At 43.1% G+C, this 23177-nt stretch overlaps 1 protein-coding gene across 1 annotated transcript; it reads right to left on the bottom strand.

Annotated features, from left to right (window-relative positions):
• Positions 1 to 3165: 3165 nt before the first annotated feature.
• LOC123048189 (bisdemethoxycurcumin synthase) lies at positions 3166 to 5528 on the bottom strand. Its single transcript, XM_044471340.1, has 3 exons — positions 5433 to 5528; positions 4469 to 4675; positions 3166 to 4373 (listed from the first exon to the last, which is right to left on the bottom strand). The coding sequence occupies exons 2-3, from the start codon at positions 4656 to 4658 to the stop codon at positions 3379 to 3381; spliced, it is 1185 nt and encodes a 394-aa protein (XP_044327275.1). The 5' UTR covers positions 4659 to 4675; positions 5433 to 5528; the 3' UTR covers positions 3166 to 3378.
• Between the last annotated feature and the right edge of the window lie 17649 nt (positions 5529 to 23177).

Below are 23177 nucleotides of genomic sequence, written 5' to 3'. Positions count from 1 at the left end.
CAGGGGAGGGCACCACGCGTTGCTGTCGCTTTGGTCCAGTGCGCCTGCCTCCGCGCCTCCGGTTGGAAGGCATCCAGGGCTTCCATGCCGGATGGCGTCACCTCGCCGTGGGGAGTCGTGTTGTCCCCTCAACATGGAGGGAGGAGGGTTACACCAAGGGTGTTCGCCGTGCTGCACCAGCTCGGGGACACAGTGGTGGGGCAAGCGAGACAGTGAGCTAATCGTCGCGTCCCTCTGTTCGGCCAATGCCTTCTCGCCGTCTTCATTGTGCCGGTGATGGATGCGCCAGATATTGGCCCTGTGGTGCTAGAAGGCATCTCCGGGAGCGGTGCCTCGCGTCTCTCGTCGACAGGGATGGACTGCGTGGCCTCGTCGACATGCTCTTGTCTATGCTGTGTGGCAGACTGGCAGCTCAAGCTCCGGCGTCGACGCCATGTCTTGGGCGTGTCCGGTGGTGAGCTTATGTAGTTCGCGGTGGTGCACGTGGATCTATGACATGGCAGGGGCGTGCGGGCCAACATGATTGGGGTCGGCCTGTGTACACAACTAGCAGCGTGGAGGTACGCGACGGCCTAGAGCAGCACCTGTGGTGGCTAACAGAGCAGCCCGCGACGCGGGCATGATAGCAGTGGCCAGCATGCAGCTACCAGAAGCTCGTGGTGGTCGGCCTCGAGCTCAGCAACATCTCCATTGATGTGCAGGGAACGCACACACAAGGTGCTTGTGAAAATGTTGCTGGTGTGAGAGAGAGGGGGGAGACAGAGAGAGAAAACCAGTGACACATGAGGGGTTTTCCTCTCATTTCTGGTTCTGGACCAGATTTCTCCGGTTTTCAAACACGAGGGACCAAATGTGGACCAGACAAAGATAAGGGATCAGATGCACACTTCTTATAAATTTGAGGGACCAAAAACATACTTTTCTCTTTAGATAACTACTCGGAAAACAACTCTTTGCCGCGTGTTCTATTTTTTTGGGCTCGGCAACCCGAATGCCTTTTTTTGCACTCCCCAAACACTTTTCTTTTGTTTGTTTTTTCTTTTGTTCTCCTTTCCCTTTGCCATGTGGCTATTTTCTACACTAGACAAACACTTGCTTTTTCCCACCTCTCTCTTTTAGAGTGGATGGCAACAAGTTGATCAATTAGTAGTATGGTCAACTCTCTTCATGAGTCATGCACGTGGGCTTCCTTTAAGTAACCATGCAATTACTAGTTCAGATGCTTGCAGAAACCCTAAAAAAACCGAAAACTGATTGTTTTTTTTAAGTTTGATACGTATGTGAAATCACCATTTCCAGTTGATGCTTGTTTACCCCTACAAAAAGTTGATGCTTGTTTACCCCTACAAAAAGTTGATGCTTGTTTGATATATACGTGGAATCACCATTTCTCGCAGATGCTTGTAGAAATGCTTCACTATTTGTAAGCATGTAAGATATTTGTAGAAAAAACATTTCTGGTTGATAAGTAGGATCACCATTGATCCACATCCATGTCAAGTGTAATCATGCATGGTGCACCTTTTTTTTTCATGCCACGAGCAACTATGTTGTGCTTGGTCGGATGGTGCAAATGTTGCCCTACAGCTAATCGATGGTCGTATGGTGCAAAGGATTATTGTGATGAAACTGATCGATGTAATTTATTGATCAAAGTGACACATATGACTATCGTTAAAGTGCTAAACAACTATCCATGAATATTATGCAGTAGCTTGTCTTTGCGGCAAAAGTTGGATTTTTATTCCATCATTGACATTACTTAAAAAGATTGAAATCTTTTGACAAGGATAATCCCTGTGTACCAAACAAGTAATTTTAGAGAAAGAGAGCTGGGGATAGAAGAGCTTGGGTATTAGAGGGATTTAAGGGAAATCACGTGCAGGGGAGGGATTCACCAAATCTCCAATAATCCCCAGCCCCTTTGGGGCTTGAAAACCCTTTATGCCAAACAAGGCCTGAATGTTTTCCCCCATTCCCACCACCCCCTTCTACCCTCCCAAGCAGCACTAACTCGCCCTTCAATACCGCAGATCCACACCGGTACGCGTCCCTCTCACCCTCCACCTCTTTAGAACCACCCTCACCCACACTAACACTCACACCCACATCACCGACCGTGTTAACCGAAAGCAGCAGAACACCACGGTCGATCTACATCTACCCTGAGCATGGTTTCCCTCCAAAACCACACACGTACCAGTGCTGATCGAACTAGCGCATACAGGACTGCACCACCAGATGGCTGCATTGGTGGCTGTCACGGACTCACGGCGTGGGCGCTACTGCTGCTCTCCTAGGGGTGCGCAGGGCAGGCGCCGGTGCCCAGCGTGATGATCTTTCGGGACTCGGTGTTGGACGCCGGCAACAACAACCTGCTCCCCACGCTGGTGCACGCCGACTTCCCGCGCTACGGCCGCGACTTCCCGGCCACCCACGCACCCACCATCCGACCTAGGAATGTCAATACTAGTACACTACTGCAGGTTGGGCTGCAATCAAGAACGACGATATGGATGGAAAGGATATCATTTATTTATCAAAGTAGCATGTTCATGTTTTTTCAGTGGCGTGTGTGGAATAATGTCAGTAAACAGCTGTACACTAGGTAACTGGATTGTAAGCGTCTACTCGATAACGCACGGAAAACTATATATGTTAAACCAGGTAAATGGAATTACATGGTCTGAACTGAACTTTCACAGTTTCATGACTGAATTGTTCCACAATTTGTGTTGCCACTCTGTTATTTGGGTATCTTACCACGTGAAATTGTGAAAGTTTGGTTCAGACACTGTGATTCCATTTACCTGATTTAACACATGAGCATATAGTTCTCTTACTTATCAACGTGTGGGTAAATACGACTATCTCTATCTGGGTTTCTAAGTGGCTACTGTTATTTACGTCACCTATTTGACTAGCAAAATGTGTGTTATATATCAAAATATATCATTACTTGATTCAACGTCAAACGATGCTTCTAATATACTCCCTCCGTCCGGAATTAATTATCGCAGAAATGAGTGTATCTACACACTAAACGGATGTTGTACACACATTTTGCTAGTCAAATTGAAAAACCAAAAATCTGTGCCCACTTCACAAACCCGGATGGAGGAAGTAGCATGCATAGTGCAGTGGAGAAATAAATCTTGTGAGCAATACTTTTAGACTGCCTTTCGATATAGATTCATTAATGGCTGTCAAAATCAGCACAAACCATAACATCGTACATTATTGGAGTATTTGATTTGGTAATCAAATAGGTTACAGATCCAATCAAAATAACTTTTGTATGAGAACAATTAAAATAGTTGGGCACATTGACTTTAATCTTATTCTCCGCTGCTGCGTACATAGCTTAACGACGAAGCGCTAATTTTTCTTGAGAGCGCCAGTTGCATGGAGCACCATGGTCTCGATAGTGAAGCCTGGTCCAAATCCCACCATGGCCCCCCACTCAGCTTGCTCTCCTTCCTCCTCCATTCGACGCCGTAGCTCATCAAGCACGAAGATCACGGTGGCGCTAAACATGTTCCCAAACTTCTGTACGACAGTTCTGCTCGCCGCTAGCTTCGTGGGCTCCAACTGGAGTGTCTTGTCAAGTTGGTCCAAGATCCCACGGCTGCCCGGGTGCACTGCCCAGAAGAGGTCATTCCACTGGAAGTCCATCTCAAGTGGACCAAATGCTTCCAAAAGACAAGGTTCCATGTTATCTGCCACGAGTGTGGGCAGTTTGGTGTAAACTTTGCCATGCGTGCCATTGCTCCCCAAGTTCAGGGTGAGCACTTGCTCGGTTTTTGGCACGAGGGTCTGAGAGACGGACACCATCTCAAACAGAGGATTCTCGACGGGGTGCATGGGATCGGCGCCGACGATAATCGCGCCTGCCCCATCACCGAACAAAGCATGAGTAATGAGGGTGTCTAAGCAGTCGCCTTCGCCTGGGCTGCAGAAGCCAGAAATGGCGAGCTCCACGCAAGCCACAAGGACGCGTGCCCCACGGTTGTTCTCAGCAAGGTCCTTGGCTAGGCGCAAGGCGGAGCAGCCGGCGAAGCAACCATTAAGATGGAGCATGGTACGACAGACGTCTGCGCGAAGGCCAAGGAGTGAAACCAAGCGTACGTCGGCGCTTGGGGCACCAGCGTCAGAGTTGGTGCTGACGATAAGGTGGGTGATGTCACTGGCCGGACGGCCCCAATTTGCGATGGCCTTCTTTGCTGCTGCTGCTGCAAGCTCTGGAGCAGCCTTGGCCACGATATCATGCCGAGCTTCGCGGGACGGCGATGTGTGGTCCAGCAAGACAGGGTGGGAGTTGAGCAGTTCATCCGTGTGGTAGAAGAAACGATTCTCGGTGCCCGTTAGACCACCTGATATCAGTTTTAGAGATCCAAAAGCCCAACAACATAAATTATGTCAGATCATATGTGTCTGCCTAGATATTTCAGTATGTTTGGGTGCTTACATATTATCTTGAATGTGTCTTTATGGTCAGTAAGGTGCTCGCTCTTGGTGACGCGGAAATAATAGTCAGGGTACTCTTCTTGGGAAACCTTGTTCGCAGGATTTGCTGTTCCGATAGCGAGCATTGCCGCTGAGCCTTCTGCACGCTGCGCACACCGGATCTCGCTAACCTTGGGTGAACTGCCTGCCATGGTCTCGGAGCAGTAACCTGCTACATATATCAGGGATCTGAAGACACAAGGGAAGCACTGTATATTGTGTGCACTAAAACCTTAGATGTACTAATAATGCACTGGAGATGTATCTATCATCTCTAATAATCATAGAAAATCCTCAAATACTCCAAGAAAGCAGCACAATGCATTTTTTCAATTTCTCCACATGGGTATCAATGTGAACAAAAGAAATGCCACGATAGTAAATGTTGTGACGTGAATAAAACTAAGAATATTCCATGCTATCAGTAGCAATGTTAATCACATCTCTAGTACACTAGGACACCTAGTTTGTCACTGCACACTATATATGGGGGCATAAAGTAACTTTCTGCTTTTGTTTTTCTTATTGGCAATGGTGAGATGCTTAGCTTGAATTATGGCTAACATGGAGTATATTTTGTCTTATTTTATAATATGAAAAATAAATATAAATATATAGATAAATTCTTTGTTGCTAATTTCTTGTTTTTTTTTTTGGAAATTTTGAATCACCCATTGCGCACTACAAAGTGTAAGATTGCACTTTTTGAAGATGTGCATAACGAATGAACTTATTAGTTCATTTTTCTTGTGTGCAGGTTAGGTTATACATAAATTTGGTCTTTCGCAGGAAGGTTACACAGAGTACAAGGATATTAATTAAGATGGGTGGATGCTAATCCAGAAGCTTAAGAAAAAGTGTGACTCGGATATAAGAAAAGTTCAGGCCACTGATGAATAGACATAGAAATAGGTTTAGGGACTTACCTTCTGGTCCTCGACCTGCTATGTCTTAATACACAGGTAGATAAGAGCTTCCTCCTGTGTATGGGAGAAACTAGGCAGCAGACAACAATTATGCACTGTGTTGTGAGATGGGAGGGATCGAAGGAGGTGCCAAATATTTAAAGGCAGCAGCAGAATTGCAGGTGGACGGTTGGGGACGCTGATAAGCATGCACCGATGCAGGTATACCTCTACGTTGCTCGGTGTCACCCGGAAGATAAATTCCGATCCGCCGCCTTTCCATCCACCCGGTTTGAATTCGGTCAACATTTTGAGATGTCCTATTAGAAAGAAAATCCCCCGCATTCAACCTCCTGTCTAATTGCCTTGCAATGTTTTTCCTAATGGTGGCAGTTTTACAGATTCATTTAAGCTGCAAAGCATGCACCGATGCACGTATACCTCAATGTTGCTCGGGGTCTGCGGAAGATAAATTATAAATTCTGATCCGCCACTTTTCCATCGGCCCGGTTTCAATTTGTTCAACATTTTGAGATCCTATTCTTAGAACAAAAATCCCCCACATTTATCCTCTCGTCTATTTGCCTTGCAATGTTTTTCCTAGTGGTGGGAGGATACCCTAACCAACAATGCACACAAAGCGTTGGCCTCCTTGCTTCACCTTGCTGCTTGGGAGATTTGGAAGGAAATGAATGCTCGTGTTTTCAAGGCCAAGGCAGCGCCAGTGGAGGTTGTTGTGCATATCATCAAGGATGAAACGGGTATCTGGGTCCTAGCTGGCGCGAGGCATTTGGGTAATGCAATGCCGCAAGAGTGGCCATTGTATCTGTTATCGCCTAGGCTATTTTGTATGGAACATCACCCTTCTTCTTAATCAATGAAAATGGAATGTCTTTTGCCTCGCTTAAAGAAAGGTATATAAATTCATTTAAGCATGTTGAGACATTCCAACATGGTACCGCAACAAAAGTAATAAGCAGGCAATGAATCCCCATTGGTTCCACCGAAACGATTAAAATGGCTTGTAAGACACACGGCAAAAACTTAAATGAATGGAACAAATGGAAAGACCGTGAAAAACTATACTTAGAGGACAATTCGACTATTCACCGGCACCCACCCCACCCTCCTCTTCTTCTTCTTCCTTTCCTTTTTCCTCTTCTTCTTCTCCTCCTCTCCTCTTTTTTCTTCTTCTTCTTCCTCTTCTTCTTTTTTCTTCTCCTCCTCCTCCTCTTCTTCTTCCTTTCCATTTTCCTCTTCTTCTTCTCCGCCTCTCCTCTTTTTTCTTCTTCTTCTTCCTCTTCTTCTTTTTTCTTCTCCTCCTCCTCTTCTTCTTCTTCCTTTCCTTTTTCCTCTTCTTCTTCTCCTCCTCTCCTCTTTTTCTTCTTCTTCTTCTTTCCTCAAACTAAACTAATCCTAAAACTAAACCTAAACCTAAAACTAAACCTAAAACTACAACTAAAACTAAATCTAAACTAAAACTAAAACTAAAAAGGAAAAAAAAGAAAAAACAGAAAAAAAAGAAAAAAAAGAAAAAAGGGGGGCTCACCTGGGGGGTGGAGGAGGCCGGTGAAGGAGGGGGGCGGGGCGGTGGAGGAGGCGGCCTGGGGCGGCGGGGGGCCGGGGCGGGGGGGGGGGGGGGCGGGGCAACGGGGCGGTGGGGGCGACGGGGCCCCGGGGCGGCGGCGAGCGGGCGGCGGTGGGGGCGACGGGGCGGCGGGGGGCCGGGCCCGGGCGGTGGGGCGCGGGGCGGCGGGGGGGCCGGGCCCGGGCGGTGGGCGCGGGGCGGCGGGGGGGCCGGGGCGGGGGGGGGGGCGACGGGGCGGTGGGGGCGACGGGGCCCCGGGCCCCGGGGCGGCGGCGAGCCGGGGCGGCGGGGGCGGCGGCGGCGCGCGGCGGGGTGGGAGAAGAGAAACGGCGAGGGAGAGACGAAGTGAGTAACGGGCAGGGGGTACGGGCCGTTAGGTAGTGAGCTCTTTGCCGTCCGCCCCTCTTTGCCGTCCGCTTTTTTGCCTCTTTGCCGTCTGCTAGCGGGCGGCAAAGAGGTGGCCCGTTAAGTTTTTCCCAAACGGGCGGGGGGTGGGGGCCACCTCACTCTTTGCCGTCTGCTGGCAGACGGCAAAGAGCTGGCAGATGGCAAAGAGCTTCTTTGCCGTCTGCCCTTTCTTTGTCGTCTGCTTTTGGGTAGCTGATGGCAAAGAGCTTCTTTGCCGTCAGCTAGCAGACGGCAAAGAGCTGGCAGATGGCAAATTAGCTGATTCCAGTAGTGATTATGGTAATCAGTACTAATACTCCCTGCATTCCTTTATATAAGTTGTATTTTTTGGGCGCGGTGACCAAGGCAAAGAATTGAGGAGAATTTTGGAAAAAAATACCCTTAACTAATTAGTAGTTAGTTAGTTAATTAGGGGCAACAAAATAACCCGTGGGCTAATAAAAGGCAACTAAATCTTGCAGCACCAGATTATAACCAATCACTGGAATGGGAGAGACAGAGAATTGTGAGTGCATGCAATTAGGGAGAGAGATTCTTTTTTACTACCTTCCTATTGGGAACTATGTAGTTCTTTTTATCTAAGGAATGTAATGGATGGTGGAAGGGCATGCAAGGAAAACTGCGAGGAAAAAAGAAATACACCTTACATATGAATTTTTTTTGGAAAAAACTGATAACTTATGTAAAGGAATGGAGGGAGTATTTTTTTAAGAAATGAGATAATTTGAGTAGGTATGACAATACTAGTCCAATCCAAAGTGATGTACAAGGAAGTATAACATTTTTATTACTAGAGAAACCATAAATTATAAATTCTGATCCGCCACTTTTCCATCTGCCCGGTTTCAATTTGTTCAACATTTTGAGATCCTATCCTTAGTACAAAAATCCCCCGCATTTATCCTCTCATCTATTTTCCTTGCAATGTTTTACCTAGTGGTGGGAGGATACCCTAACCAACAATGCGTAGAAAGCGTTGGCCTCCTTGCTTCACCTTGCTGCTTGGGAGATTTGGGAGGAAATGAATGCTCATGTTTTCAAGGCCAAGGCAGCGCCAGTGGAGGTTGTTGTGCATATCATCAAGGATGAAACGGCTATCTGGGTCCTAGCTGGTGCGAGGCATTTGGGTAATGCAATGCCGCAAGAGTGGCCATTGTATCTGTTATCGCCTAGGCTATTTTGTATGGAACTTCACCCTTCTAATTAATCAATGAAAATGGAAAGTCTTTTTCCTCGCTTAAAGAAGGGTATATAAATTCATTTAAGCATGTTGAGACATTCCAACATGGTACCGCAACAAAATTAATAAGCAGGCAATGAATCCCCATTTGTTCCACTGAAACGATTAAAATGGCTTGTAAGACACACGACAAAAACTTAAATGAATGGAACAAATGGAAAGACCGTGAAAAACTATACTTAGAGGACAATTCGACCATTCTCAAAAAATGTCTAGAAGATTCCTTTTATACAAGCTGTTAAGTGTAGTATCAAGAATCCAACCCGCCATCAACGAATATCCTAATGGTTGTGCAACTTAACAATGCTAAAAGGGAAGAGGTAGTAATTCGGCATGCAAATTGCATTCTAGATATTTCTCATTATTTGATTTTTTTTTTGAAGAAATGGTCTTTTGGTTTTTTATATTAGGGTAATCAGTACTAATACTCCCTGCATTCCTTTATATAAGGTGTATTTTTTTGGGCGCGGTGACCAAGGCAAAGAATTGAGGAGAATTTTGTAAAAAAATACCCTTAACTAATTAGTAGTTAGTTGGTTAATTAGGGGCAACAAAATAACCCGTGGGCTAATAAGAGGCAACTATATCTTGCAGCACCAGATTATAACCAAACAGTGGAATGCGAGAGAGACAGAGAATTGTGAGTGCATGCAATTAGGGAGAGATTCTTTTTTACTACCTTCCTATTGGGAACTATGTAGTTCTTTTTATCTAAGGAATGTAATGGATGGTGGAAGGGCAGGCAAGGAAAACTGCGTGGAAAAAAGAAATACACCTTACATATGACTTTTTTTTAGAAAAAATAATAACTTATATAAAGGAATGGAGGGACTATTTTATAAGAAATGAGAGAATTTGAGTAGGTATGACAATACTAGTCCAATCCAAAGTGATGTACAAGGAAGTATAAAGTTTTTATTACTAGAGAAACCATAAATTATAAATTCTGATCCGCCACTTTTCCATCTGCCCGGTTTCAATTTGTTCAACATTTTGAGATCCTATCCTTAGAACAAAAATCCCCTGCATTTATCCTCTCGTCTATTTGCCTTGCAATGTTTTTCCTAGTGCTGGGAGGATACTGTAACCAACAATGCGCAGAAAGCGTTGGCCTCCTTGCTTCACCTTGCTGCTTGGGAGATTTGGAAGGAAATGAATGCTTGTGTTTTCAAGCCCAAGGCAACGCTAGTGGAGGTTCTTGTGCATATCATCAAGGATAAAACGACTATCTGGGTCCTACCTGGTGCCAGGCATTTAGGTAATGCAATGCCGCAAGAGTGGCCATTGTATCTGTTATCGCCTAGGCTATTTTGTATCGAACTTCACCTTTCTTCTTAATGAATGAAAATGGAAAGTCTTTTGCCTCGCTTAAAGAAAGGTATATAAATTCATTTAAGCATGTTCAGATATTCCAACATGGTACCACAACAAAAGTAATAAGCAGGCAATGAATCCCCATTGGTTCCACTAAAACGATTAAAATGGCTTGTAAGACACAAGACAAAAACTTAAATGAATGGAACAAATGGAAAGACCGTGAAAAACTATACTTAGAGGACAATTCGAGCATTCTCAAAAAATGTCTAGAATTGTCCTTTTATACAAACTGTTAAGTGCAGTATCAAGAATCCAACCCGCCATCAACGAATATCCTAATGGCTGTGCAACTTGACAATACAAAAAGGGAACAGGTAGTAATTCGGCATGCAAATTGGATTCTAGATATTTCTCATTATTTGATTTTTTTCTGAAGAAATTGTCTTTTGGTTTTTTATATCAGGGTAATCAGTACTAATACTCCCTGCATTCCTTTATATAAGGTGTATTTTTTTGGGTGCGGTGACCAAGGCAAAGAATTGAGGAGAATTTTGGAAAAAATACCCTTAACTAATTAGTAGTTAGTTGGTTAATTTGGGGCAACAAAATAACACGTGGGCTAATAAAAGGCAACTAAATCTTGCAGCACCAGATTATAACCAATCAGTGGAATGGGAGAGAGAGAGAGAATTGTGACTGCATGCAATTAGGGAGAGAGATTCTTTTTTACTACCTTCCTATTGGGAACTATGTAGTTCTTTTTTATCTAAGGAATGTAATGGATGGTGGAAGGGCAGGCAAGGAAAACTGCGTGGAAAAAGGAAATACACCTTACATATGACTTTTTTTTGGAAAAAACTAATAACTTATATAAAGGAATGGAGGGAGTATTTTTTAAGAAATGAGAGAATTTGAGTAGGTATGACAATACTAGTCCAATCCAAAGCGATGTACAAGGAAGTATAACATTTTTGTTACTAGAGAAACCATCAAGCAAATACGAGGGCTACACGATTTAGTCATAAACTAATGCTCAAGGAGCTAACTGGTAAGCAATAGCTATATTTGTAACCCTCCAACTTACAATCAAATAACGCTGACTAGATATTTGACCACTCACTTATCATGAAATGTAGAGGAAAAAATGTGCGAAGTAGGAACGGTTTAATCTTGAATCCATTAATCATTCTCTTTAAAATTATTTCTAACCACTTTTTTATTTGGTTATGGAAGCAAGGAGAGGGGTAGTATTTATTTCACAAGGTGGTATAGCAGATCTTATATATGTGTATAAAATATAAGAAAATATACCCATATGAAATATTTCTAAACATTTATATCTCTTTTTATTTTTAGTATGACTATGTTCTATTTCAAAGAATAAAATAGGGATTATCTATTGAGAGATTGTTTAATGGTTGGTAGCTCTAGTCTGGTAAGCCTGTAAAGTTCTAGAAACTATCGGGGGTTGGAATCCCACCCTTTTTCTTATTTATTATGTTCTTTTTTCATTGTTTTCCTTTATTCTTTCCCTAAAAATTCTTTTGAACAATAGAATGAAGCTTAGTTAGATGGAATAACCGAGTCATTGTAGATTTTATTCGAACACGTATAAATAGGAAAATCTTTGTTAGGAGTCTTCATGTAATGGACAAGCTCGAGGTCCTGATTTATTGCATTTTCAAAGCTTGCAGTATTGGCCCGAGCTCTTGGAGCATGCCAAAAAGACCTAAAGAAAATAAGAGTGCTAGAACAAAATGAGAAGTCCATAACTATTTTCTAGAACAAATAGAATTAACTGCATTGATTTTGGTAGCTACACCGCCCACATAATATAAAGAGCTTAACTAAAGCAATGTGGGTAATATATTCTGTCGAACATCATCCTTGCCAAGGTTTTCTATTATTTTCAATCCACTCAAGTAAGAACTAATTGGGCTCCCTTGACTTAAAGATCCCCAAAACACATAGTTTCCCCCGTCAAAAATAATCTCCTATGTTGGGTAACACAATAGATATTTAGCTTAACATGTGGTTTGTTGAATGACTCCCACATTAGCTCCAAGATGATGATGTCTAACTAGAAAAGTAAATGCTTAAGACTAAGAAGCCTCTGGCCTAGTGGGTTTATAAAAACTATTAGAATAAGTCATATTATTAAACTACGCAAGTAGGTATAAGCGATCTATATTCAACTAATCAATAATTATGTACTCTAGAACTAATATGTATGAGCGCACCTGCCAATGCACTGTCCAAAAAGGCACAACATAGTCCGCAGCCATCCTATCCTTTATTTTCCACCGCATGATTATATACTAAACCAGATTGAAGCCACAATAATATTTGCCCGCATCTGGATAGCGCGGAGATAGAGCTGATGCATGGGAGGAAATCATCGAGGATCACTGCCTACTGTCAGCGTGAGCCTCCTAAATGCAGAATGAACCTATTGGGATCATGATCCTTATGCCTAGCACATTTTTAGGCGGGTGGTAAATAATCAGAACATGGACAACATAAGACATGTCTATTTCTAGTACTCTCTTACTACGCGGTTAGAACACTGAACTGTTATGTAGACTTATTTTTCAAAAGCAATGTATTAAATCTATTTTTTTATAGAATTAATGTCTTGGCTCAAAGTATGCCTCCAATTTGACGATATAAGACAAAAAAATCTGAAGGAGGACCACACCACCATATCCCCAGGCATTAATTCGTCAATCTTTGGGATCTGAGATATCATGTGTTTATATGGCTCACACATATTTAAATAAAAACTGGGAGATGATTTTGGCAAACAAATTATGAGGTATATCTTAGTAAAAACTATATAATCAGTTTCAAGTTTATGAGAAGTTATCCATGGTAAAAATTTCATGGCGTATCACTCATACTTTGTTGATCGACTTAATGGTCAAATTTTATATTTATTTAGAAGAATATTTTTGGACTAGTACTACACTCGTGCTCCCAGACGTTCCATTCAACTTTGGGCATTAAACAGTTGATTTAATATACGATGAACACCGTATGCGATGTAAATTGCGAGAGGGCTCTCTTGCGACTGTATATGATTATCCTAAGAAATAAAACCCCTCTACGTGGAGTTGTTTTGAAGATCAAGAAATTAGATGTACTTTTGCGGAGAATATTCAGTGATACTGTTGTTAAAAGCATACGGTGATACCACTACGTAAAACTAAAATTTTAATGTGTTAACAAATAATATTTGTAAATCCTCGCATGTGTCTAAGTTAGTAAAAACATCAAATTATATTCTGAAATACTATTCACAAAAAGACAACAATGAAAATGAAACTATTCACATTTAGATTTGTCTTTGTTATCTTTCTATGTGTATTTTAATTTGGATTTATATTTTTTCGCAAATCTTGAGAACATACACAATTCATATTGAACATTTAAGAAATTTTATTTCTATTTTGTGCAATGGTATCCTCGAATTAACGTGATGACTTGAAGGATACTTTCATTTAGTTTATATAGATAAGATTAGATGCAGAAGTACCAAGGAAAACCATGTTGTCCTATGTCCATCCATTCATCAGTATGTGGGATGTAATCCGATCTTGTACTGTACTACTGTTTCATATCTAGGAGGTGAGCCTATCTTGTACAGGAATGGAAATTGTACTACTATTGCTATTTCAGTAGATGTATTCATCGTTTATTAATTTAGAACGTTTCTTTCTTGACCAATAGTACACCTTCAGCTCGTAGCAGTTCCACTTAATGTGGGCATTAAACCAGTCAGAATGACTACCGGTGATACCGATCAACCAGAGACATTTCCATGGTTAACTCTTGGTCAAACCAATAATTATGCTCTTCAGCATAGTAGTCCATACACCCACCGAGTAATTGTGGGATTTGACATGATTGGAAGTTGCAACCGCAAGCAATCCAGCACTAAACTAAAATTTTCCTACCATCTATTTCACTTCCTTGTTAGTCACAAGTCCATGGCATCTATCATCATGTCATGTGTTACTCTGGTCAGCAGGTTGCATCCCGACGAGCGAGGATACCCTCCGCCACTAATGCCAAGCTCCTGCTAAAGCCTATTCGAGCCAACCATCCTCCACCGATGTCAACCACCTTCATAATCTAGCGCCTCATTGAGCGGCCACCATGCTAACTTTCATACATATTAAAGCACTACGGTTCACAAAAAAGGATGGTGAACCCAAAGTGGAGGCAGCGGGTAGGAGGTGGAGATGTCATTGCCTCCTATTTGCCTTTAGCTTGCTAGACCTAAAACCGATATGTATGTGCGATAGCGAAGGTGTTTTTTAGTAAGAAGCATGTTAAGGTCATCCTAGTATATAATTTAAAGAAAAGTAGACATGGTGATGCCAAACCTGTAAAATACTATGTCATCCTATAAGTAATGTGTGTACTTTTTTTGTCATCCATAGATCGGAATAATATGTAAGTTTCTTCCTAACTTTCCTTTTATGTTTATAATGCTCCAGAAAAATAATTTTCTACCTGAGAAATAGTCCATGTTTTTACTGCATTATGTCTTTGTAATTTGGCAAGTAGGCATCTACCGATCTTAGGTAGCAGAATAAGTACAGGATAAGTGGTGTACATAATTTTTGAACTCGTGAAAATTTTGATCACTTACAGAGAGATTATTTACCAGTCCATGACTTGAGTTCACAAATTAGCATTTTTTTTCCAAGGGGAACTTTAGTTGAGAAACATAGAGGAATGCGCCACAAGGAGTGTTGAAGAAATAACCAGTCATGTATGTGATTTTGTTTCATTTCCTCTTATTGACGCACTGACACATTTCAATGATGGCATGTTCAACATGTCTTACTGTGGTTGATGTGGCATTAGTTCTATTTTAAAAGACGCCTTCACACCAGTTCATTTAGAGAAATATTCGGTCAATATATGTTTGTCCTAGCTACTTGACGAAGACCATCGCCAACGTAATTGTTGGTCTATGCAAAATGGGCAATAGGAGATACATCAACATTCTTTAATTTTTTAATGTTTAGGAACTTGGTGTAGCCATATTAGAATTGGAAAAGGTCACTATGCTCAGGTTATGCCTCTTTGAAAAGGAGCTTTAATTAAAACTAAAGAGAACATCACACAAGCCTAGACAATATGGGAACATATATGAAAATAGTGCGTAATAAAACTATTTAATTTCAGTGGGAACGATATTGTAATATCTAAATTCGTAATTGGCCTAAACCATGGTAAAACCAACAAATATCAAACTAATATAATGTAGAAATGGTCGGGTAACTCATGATTTGGGCTTTACACTACTAGGAAAAGGGCTATAGATGGAATGGCCACTAATGGCGCACCAGACATGTGGTGCGCCATTGCTATATAGCAATGGCGCACCATGTGCTAGTGCGCCATTAGTGTGAAAGACACTAATGGCGCACCAGACAAACGGTGCGCCATTAGTAACAATTTTTTCCAAACATACTAATGGCGCACCAGGACACAGTGCGCCATTACTAGTTCTAACTAGTAATGGCGCACTAGTCACACAGTGCACCACTACTATATTTTTTTATTTTTTGTTTTTTTTGCAAAACTACTAATGGCACACCAGGGAACAGTGCACCATTACTAGCGATCCCCCTCCATCTCGATCGCTATCCCACCTTGCTAGATCCAGCCCCCCTCGCCGCCGAGCACCCCCCGCACCCTCTACCCCGCTCCACCGGGCGCCGCCGCCGACCCCCCGCACCCTCCCCCGCTCCACCGCCGCCGATGACCCACCGCACCCTTCCCTGCTCCACCGCCACCGACGACCCACCGCACCCTCCCCCGCTCCACCGCCGCCGACGACCCACCGCACCCTAGCTCCCCTGCTCCACCGCCGCCGATGACCCACCGCACCCTCCCCGGCCCGCTCCACCGCCGCTGACGACCCCCTGCACCCTCTCCAGCCTGCTCCACCGTCACAAATGAATGCTATAGCTAATTCCTCCCTCTCCCTCGCCCCAGTTCCCCTTCGTCCCTCTCCCCCGCGCCAGTTCCTCTTCGTCCGCTCCCAATCCGCGCCCCCGCCGCCTCCCTCTCCCCATCCTCCCCTCCGACCCCACCCCACTCTCGCCGGAGCAGCGCCGCAGGGCCGACACCAACCTCGCCCTCGCCCGCGCGCGCCGCAATCTCCGCCTCGCATTCAACAGCTACACATTCTACACCGAGGACAAGGACACTTTCATTACATCAATGTGGATTACCTCTAGAGATAGCAATAAAGCTTTTTCAGCTATTTGTAATTCGCGATTTAATCACGAAACGCATGAAGAGCGATGGTTATCAGAACTCCGGGGTAACGATGGAATCCTACACCGGTAATGACAAGGACAGAGCACCCCCCGCAACCCCCGACGACCCACCGCACCCTCCCCCGCTCCACCGCCGCCGAGCACCCCCCGCACCCTCTCCCCCGCACCCTGTTTTTAAAAAAATTATTACTGTTTTTATAAAAATATATTACTGTTATGATTTAAACAAGTTTCAACATATTTAAACACAAATAAATATCAAACAGCATTTTAAATGCATTTTTTATAAAAATTATTACTGTTTTTATAAAAAAATATTACTGTTATGATTTAAACAAGTTTGAACATATTTAAACACAAATAAATATCAAACAACATTTTTAATGCATAAAAACAAAAATTTGGGAGCCTAGGAATCGAACCCAGGACCTCCTAGTGTGTGTGCTGCGTGCTGACCAGTCAGGCTAGTGGGCGTGTTCTGATGGAGATAGGGTTAGGTGGAAATATAACCTGAGCAGTCGGGCTAGTAATTAAAACAAAATTCTAATGGCGCACCAGGGGGCGGTGCGCCATTAGAATCGACGTACTTATGGCGCACTAGGGGGAGGTGCACCATTGCTAACCCACTCCACTTGTTCCCCTCGCACTGTGCGTGGCCTCTCCCTCCCTCCCTCGCCAGATCCCCCACTCGACCCCAACCGTACGCCGCCGCCCCCTTGCTCCGCCCCTCCGTCCGCCGCGCCTGCACGCCGCCGCCGCCGCCGCCCCCTTGCTCCGCCCCCTCCGTCCGCCCCGATGCGCCCATCCCGCCTGCCCCTGCCGTCCTCCGCCACCGGCCCCTGCTCTCCTTCGACCGCGACGAGCAAGGACCCGGAAGAGCTCGGATCCCGACCGCGACCCCTTCGCCGACCCCGACCCCGACCCCTCCGGCGACCAGGTACCTCTCCTCCTTCCTCCTTCCTCCCTCTCTCCACCATTCCCCATTCCCTCCCACCTGTCCAGCGCCGACTCCATCACCATCGACTGACTCCCTCGCAGTCGAGATCCGCTCCGTCGACGTCTAGCAGCCCAGCTCGACCTCCAGCCACTCCAGCTCCCTGGTGCGCCAAAAAGGTGGCGGCTCGTAGCAGATAGTTCACTAGTATAAAAACAATGGTCATTGTTTAGTATTTGGCACTTTTGTTTAGGTTAAAACAATGTTATTTTTTTTGTTCTTTTGCAAAGATTAGAGTGCAGCAGCCCTGTAGATTGTCATTAATTACTATATGATTCAGTTCTAAATATTTTGTTTTATGATCCCAGTGCAAAGGAATTCATATTTTAGTTTACATCTGTCTATGTAGTGTGTTGTGAAGGCCAAGTTTGAGAAGTGGTGGTGTCGCAGAGCAATCCTCTCCCTTGACAAGTACAATGTCCACTCTTCCACATGTCTTAGTTTTTTTAATGCAATTGCTTCATTGCCATATTACATCATTAACTGTTATATATTCCAAATCGTGCAAAACTTCAATAGGGCAAACCTTATGTGATGATACAGGTTGTTAGTTGCTACTAGAAAGTGTTGAGAGATATTAAAGCGGTGTAACAATTGCTGTCGGGTTTAGCAACTGATATCTTCTTCATCTCCTTTTGCACTGCTTACATGTAAGGTATTGTAGTTTAGGTGCTTCTTTCACCAGCTGCAAAACAATGCAGCTGGTGCTTGATGCATGTGTTAATGCATGTGTTAATGCTAGTAAGCTCCTGTTATGGGTCTCAAGCATGAATGTAGCCCAAGATTTCTATTGGAACTGGACATGTGTTAATGCAATTAGGTGCTTCTTTCACCAGCTGCAAAACAATGCAATTTCATACGTTTTCACCAGCTGCAAAACATCATAAAAATACCATTAGGTACTTCCATAAACACAAAAATAGAAACAATGCAAGACATGGCTTGTCTCTGATCCTCTGTTTTCTCTTTTCATTGGTTGCATTTTGATCCTAAATGTCAATCAATAAGTCTATTATTAGGAATCAGCAAAGTTGATTATCTATTCTACATAATTTCTAATCTGATGTTTGCATTTCCTAACTGTAGCATTTTTTTCTCAGACCAAGGCAAATGAAATCGACTAAAGAAAGAAATAGCATTTACCAATTACCACTAACCATGGCACTAATGTTTCACCTTAGATCATATGTTTGTTCTCTGATACACATGTGGGAAACCTTCTAAACAACAACCTATTAATGGTAGTTGTTCTTTGTATTGTGGAATACATCGCATGTTTTATAAATTGGGTCAGATGTATAATTAGTCGATGTATAATCCTGGTACTAATTGGTCTCTTCTGCTGCTTATCAGAGATGGGGGGAAGCAGCCACCACTGCTCTGCCTCACTGGAGTACGAGTTGGATGCTTTCGAGTTCTTCAGTATCATACTTGGGACTTCAGTATCAGCCACGAGGCAGGTATATAAAACGACAGATCTCCCCTTCACCCATCTCATTATGATAACTCTGTTGTTTGCTACATCACTCCTTGTCCCAAATTGCAGAGGCTGCCTGACACTTTCATGAACATGCTGGGTGAAGATCCGCCACATAATGTGAAGCTCCGACAGGCCGGCAGCGGGGTTCGCAGGCTGTGGGACGTGGAGTTGGTGATCGAGGAGGGCCACATGTACCTATGCCGTGGCTGGGAGAAGTTCTACAGTGCCTACGACCTACGGACCGGGTACTTTCTTCTCTTCAGGTACGACGATGACGCCACAATGCTCATCGTGAAGGTTTTCAACACGACTATGTGTCGCATGCGCTACACTGACGACGAAGATGCCAGTGCGTTCTGCCTCTTCTTATTCCTCTACATTTGGCTTTGTCTCACATCGATTGTTAACGACCATTGTTGCATTTGGACAGGCAATGGGAGCAGCAGCAGCGACACTGGCTACAGCCAAAGCAGCAGCGATTATGGTTGTAGCAAAAGCAACAGCGATTCTGGCTTTAGCGAAAGCAACAGCGATTCTGGCAGCAGCAAAGACAGCAAGAAGGATGATCCGGACTGGAGTGGGGGAGAAGAGGAGCAGAGTGGGCCGCTGCAGGATGACGATGGGCATCAGGCTGAGGATGACCTAGCGCTGGTGGTGGCTAACCAAGGGCAAGAGATGGTGGTGGCTGACCATGGGCAAGAGATGGTGGTGGCTGACCATGGGCAAGAGATGGTGGTGGCTGAGGATGACCTAGCGATGGTCGTGCCCGTCCTGCCTGAAGGTGGCCTCGCGATGGTGGTGGTGCCTGACAATGACCACGCACCGGTGGTGGCGCCGGCGATCCCACAGCTGGGCGACATGACCACGCCAATTGTGGTAGAAGACAACATCCCACAGCTGCCTCCACCGCCTCGCCGCTCTTGGCGCATCAGGCTGAGGAAGGAGAAGGAGAAGAACAATGAGAACTGAACTATGTGAAACTTTTGTAATATGGTGTTGGATGGATAACGATGTTGGATGAACAATGTGAAACTTTTGTAATATGTAACGATGGAACTATGTGTTGGCTATGTATGTATATATGATGAAACTTGTGTGTTGGATATGATTGTTATATGGATGCTTGTTGTATATATATGTGTTGGATATCTCATATGTGAAATAGTGACCTGAGATTAAGAAAAAAACGATTTAAAAAAAATGCTACTAATGGCGCACTTCCATCTGGTGCGCCATTAGTATACCAGTTACTAATGGCGCACCTGTGGGATACTAATGGCGCACCCATGGTGCGCCATTAGTATACCAGATACTAATGGCGCACCTGTGGTGCGCCATTACTAAAATATTCTAGTGGCGTGGTGCTAGTGGCGCACCAGTAGTGCGCCATTAGTAGGCAAAACTGGTGCGCCACTAGTAAGCCTTTTTCTAGTAGTGTTAATTTCATACCCATTTAGGTTCCCACGCAACAATACTTCCCCATTGTATATGTGATGGAATAGATACGGTATGTGTGGTGTGATGATGATCAACCTATGATGAATTATATGGGTGATACCTTTCCCTAGTTAGTAAACTACAATGTAATATATATTGACTTTAGTTATTCTTTTAGAAATACATAGAAAAGTCGTTCCTGGCCCAATAGTAATTTTATAATTATGTAAAGAATAGAAACTTGCTATACATGTCATGTGAGGATTCCGTAAAGAGAGATGTGAGAGACCGGAGTATCACCGAAGAACTAGCCACGGAAATGTAACATCCCAAAATTCTAAATTTTGGAATGTTATATTAAATAAGTGATTATGTTTGTTGTGTGATCGATTGTGTGAAACTGAATGATTTTGAAACTTTTTAAAGTTAAATGAGAGGGAATAAAAGGACTTTCCCAAACTTTCATTTTGACTTTTGATTCCCATGAATTCAAATTCATTTCAAACACTAAACCCTACAGTGAAGATGACATGACTTCCTCCATTAAAGATTCCAAATCAGAAACTTCTATGCCACTCAAGGATTTTTATGAGGGAAGATAACACGACTTCTTCAATATTTATGAAGTAGGGTGGGAAGTAATGGGGAATCATTTGGAAATTCCAAAATTCAAATAAAATAAAGACAGGAGGAAAATATGTCTCCTTCATTATCAGAAAGAATATTTGGAAAAATGGCAATCTGAAACAATTAAAAAGTTATTTGGAAAATATTTGAGAAAAATATCAAATTCCTACTCCTTTGGAAATTTTCAAAAAAAAATGCTTTTTGTTACAGAGTTTTTTCTGCTTTCAAAAATAGTTCATATTTTTCTATATTTTATTTCATGAATTTTGTTATAAATGTTGTATTCTACAAAGGTATGTTTCATTTATTTCTCTATTGATTCCATGGCTGTTTTCTTTAAAACAACCCACGTGAGACTAGGCCTCCCTCATGAGGTTGTCCTCAACCTCAGGTCTGGGGGTTCGAGCCCGCCTCAACAGGCCATGGCAGTGTGATCCACGCACCCTGGTGCCCCCTTTCCTTCCTCCCCTCACCCCTAGAAGCTCCCTCGCCTCCTCGCACCGTTATGGCCATAAAGGCCAAGATCCTCGCCGACCAGAAATCCGGTAATGGCCAGATTTTTCTCGGCTTGCTACCGCACCCTTGGCCATCCTCGGCCCTATATAAAGCCCCCCGCCTCCCCCCCCCCGAGGTCCCTCTAAACCCCTCGACCGATTTCCTCCCTCGGGAGCTCTCTTCGCCAACTCCATCAACAACACGAACTCGACGGAGTTCGTCAACTCCGGCAGCTTCTCCACCACCACCGAGCACGAGTCCGCACCCAACTCGGTGCTCCCCGGGTTCGCCTAGATACACTCTCCACCGTCTCGCATTCGCACGTCGCTGGAAGTCACCGCAGCCTCAAAACCGAGCTCATTCCGTCATCTTCCCCAACTCCGGCTATCTTTTCAAAAACTGAGCAACAGAAAATTCCTGTAGTTCATTTTTTCAGAAAAAGAGCAAGTTTAGAAAATTCATATCTGCTAGCCTACATATCCAAACTGATTGATTCCAATTGCATTAGATCAAAAAAATGGAGTTTCAGTAGATACAAAAAGTTTTCATGTTTGAAAAAAATTAAATTTGAATTTGAATAGATTTTCTTTAAACCATATTTTTTTATATCTTTTAACTAAAAATAAGTTTTTAGTTGATTCTGTATGCTATACTTGATGTTTTATCTAACCAGTAGGATTTCACAGATTAATTTTTGAATAATGTAAAATTTCTTTGAATAAAAAACAATACTGTTTTGCCTATGGATTGGCTTTATTTTTATTCTTTTGTTCCTAATTGTTTTTAAGTAATTCTTTGTGTCACTTTTAAAAATTTGTAATATGGTTCTGATAGGCAAAAGTAGACATTTTTTGAATTAACTAAAATTAGTTTCGCTATTGTTTAGTTAATAACTAGTGTTATAGAATAGCTATTAAATTGTTTCCTTTTGCTAATAAAGTTATTCATTAAAATAAATTATGTTAAGTTATTAATTCAGTAGTTTATTTTTTGTTAGTTATTCGTTTAGATTAAATTAGTGTTGTTGTGTGTGTTTGATTGGGTCCGTCTTTTCCAAACTTTTTCTTTTAAGTTTTTCTTTGGTTTCTTTTGGATTCTTCTTTTGTGTTCTTTGTCATTTTACTTGAGGTTTTCTTTTGATTGTTAGAGTGATTGCTTATATGTAAGCAATTCTTTGATTACAATAGATTATTCTCGGAGAGTGACGAATAATTCTATCAATTTCTGAGAGCTATATAATCTTCACCAACTATACCAGGCAAGTTCACTTTGATCATATTTTGATTACCTATGATTTTATTGCATTACTGCCACTTTTCCTCTTGCATTCAATAGGAATATTGAAACTTGTAGTTTGAGTAGAATCGCGAGGTAGGAACCCATACCCTTGTCACCAAGCCCTGGGAATCGTTGCTAAGTTAGTTGCAACTATGCTTCAGTAGAAGGGGATTGTTATGAGTGTTTCATGTGAGATGTGAGTGTGATAATAATACCTGGATCAACTTCAAGACTACAAGACTTCAAGATTTTAATACACCTTTGGGTTGACTGCTTGCAAGAAGAGGGGATCCTAGGGATTGACTAGTGATCACCCGGTTCTACGCACTCAAGAGAGGATCCTAGGGATTGACCAGTGGTCACCTAGTTTTACCAGGGGATCCTAGAGATTGACTAGAGATCACCCAGTTTTACTAAGGGATCTTGGGGATTGACCAACGATCACCTAGTTTTATGGAAGGCCACCCAGGCTCAAAGAGATTGATGGATCTTTCAAGACCAGAAGCTTCCATGTGCAGCCTCAAAGCTATTATGGGCTCTAGCATAGTAGAGTACTCCGGAAAGACTGTGTCTTGGTCATCCCTGTTCTCAAACACGAGG

This window comes from Triticum aestivum, chromosome 2D (genome assembly GCF_018294505.1).
Source record: "Triticum aestivum cultivar Chinese Spring chromosome 2D, IWGSC CS RefSeq v2.1, whole genome shotgun sequence".
Classification (NCBI taxonomy): domain Eukaryota; kingdom Viridiplantae; phylum Streptophyta; class Magnoliopsida; order Poales; family Poaceae; genus Triticum; species Triticum aestivum.
The sequence above is the reverse complement of the archived record's forward strand: the minus strand, read 5'-3'. Positions and strand labels throughout refer to the sequence as shown.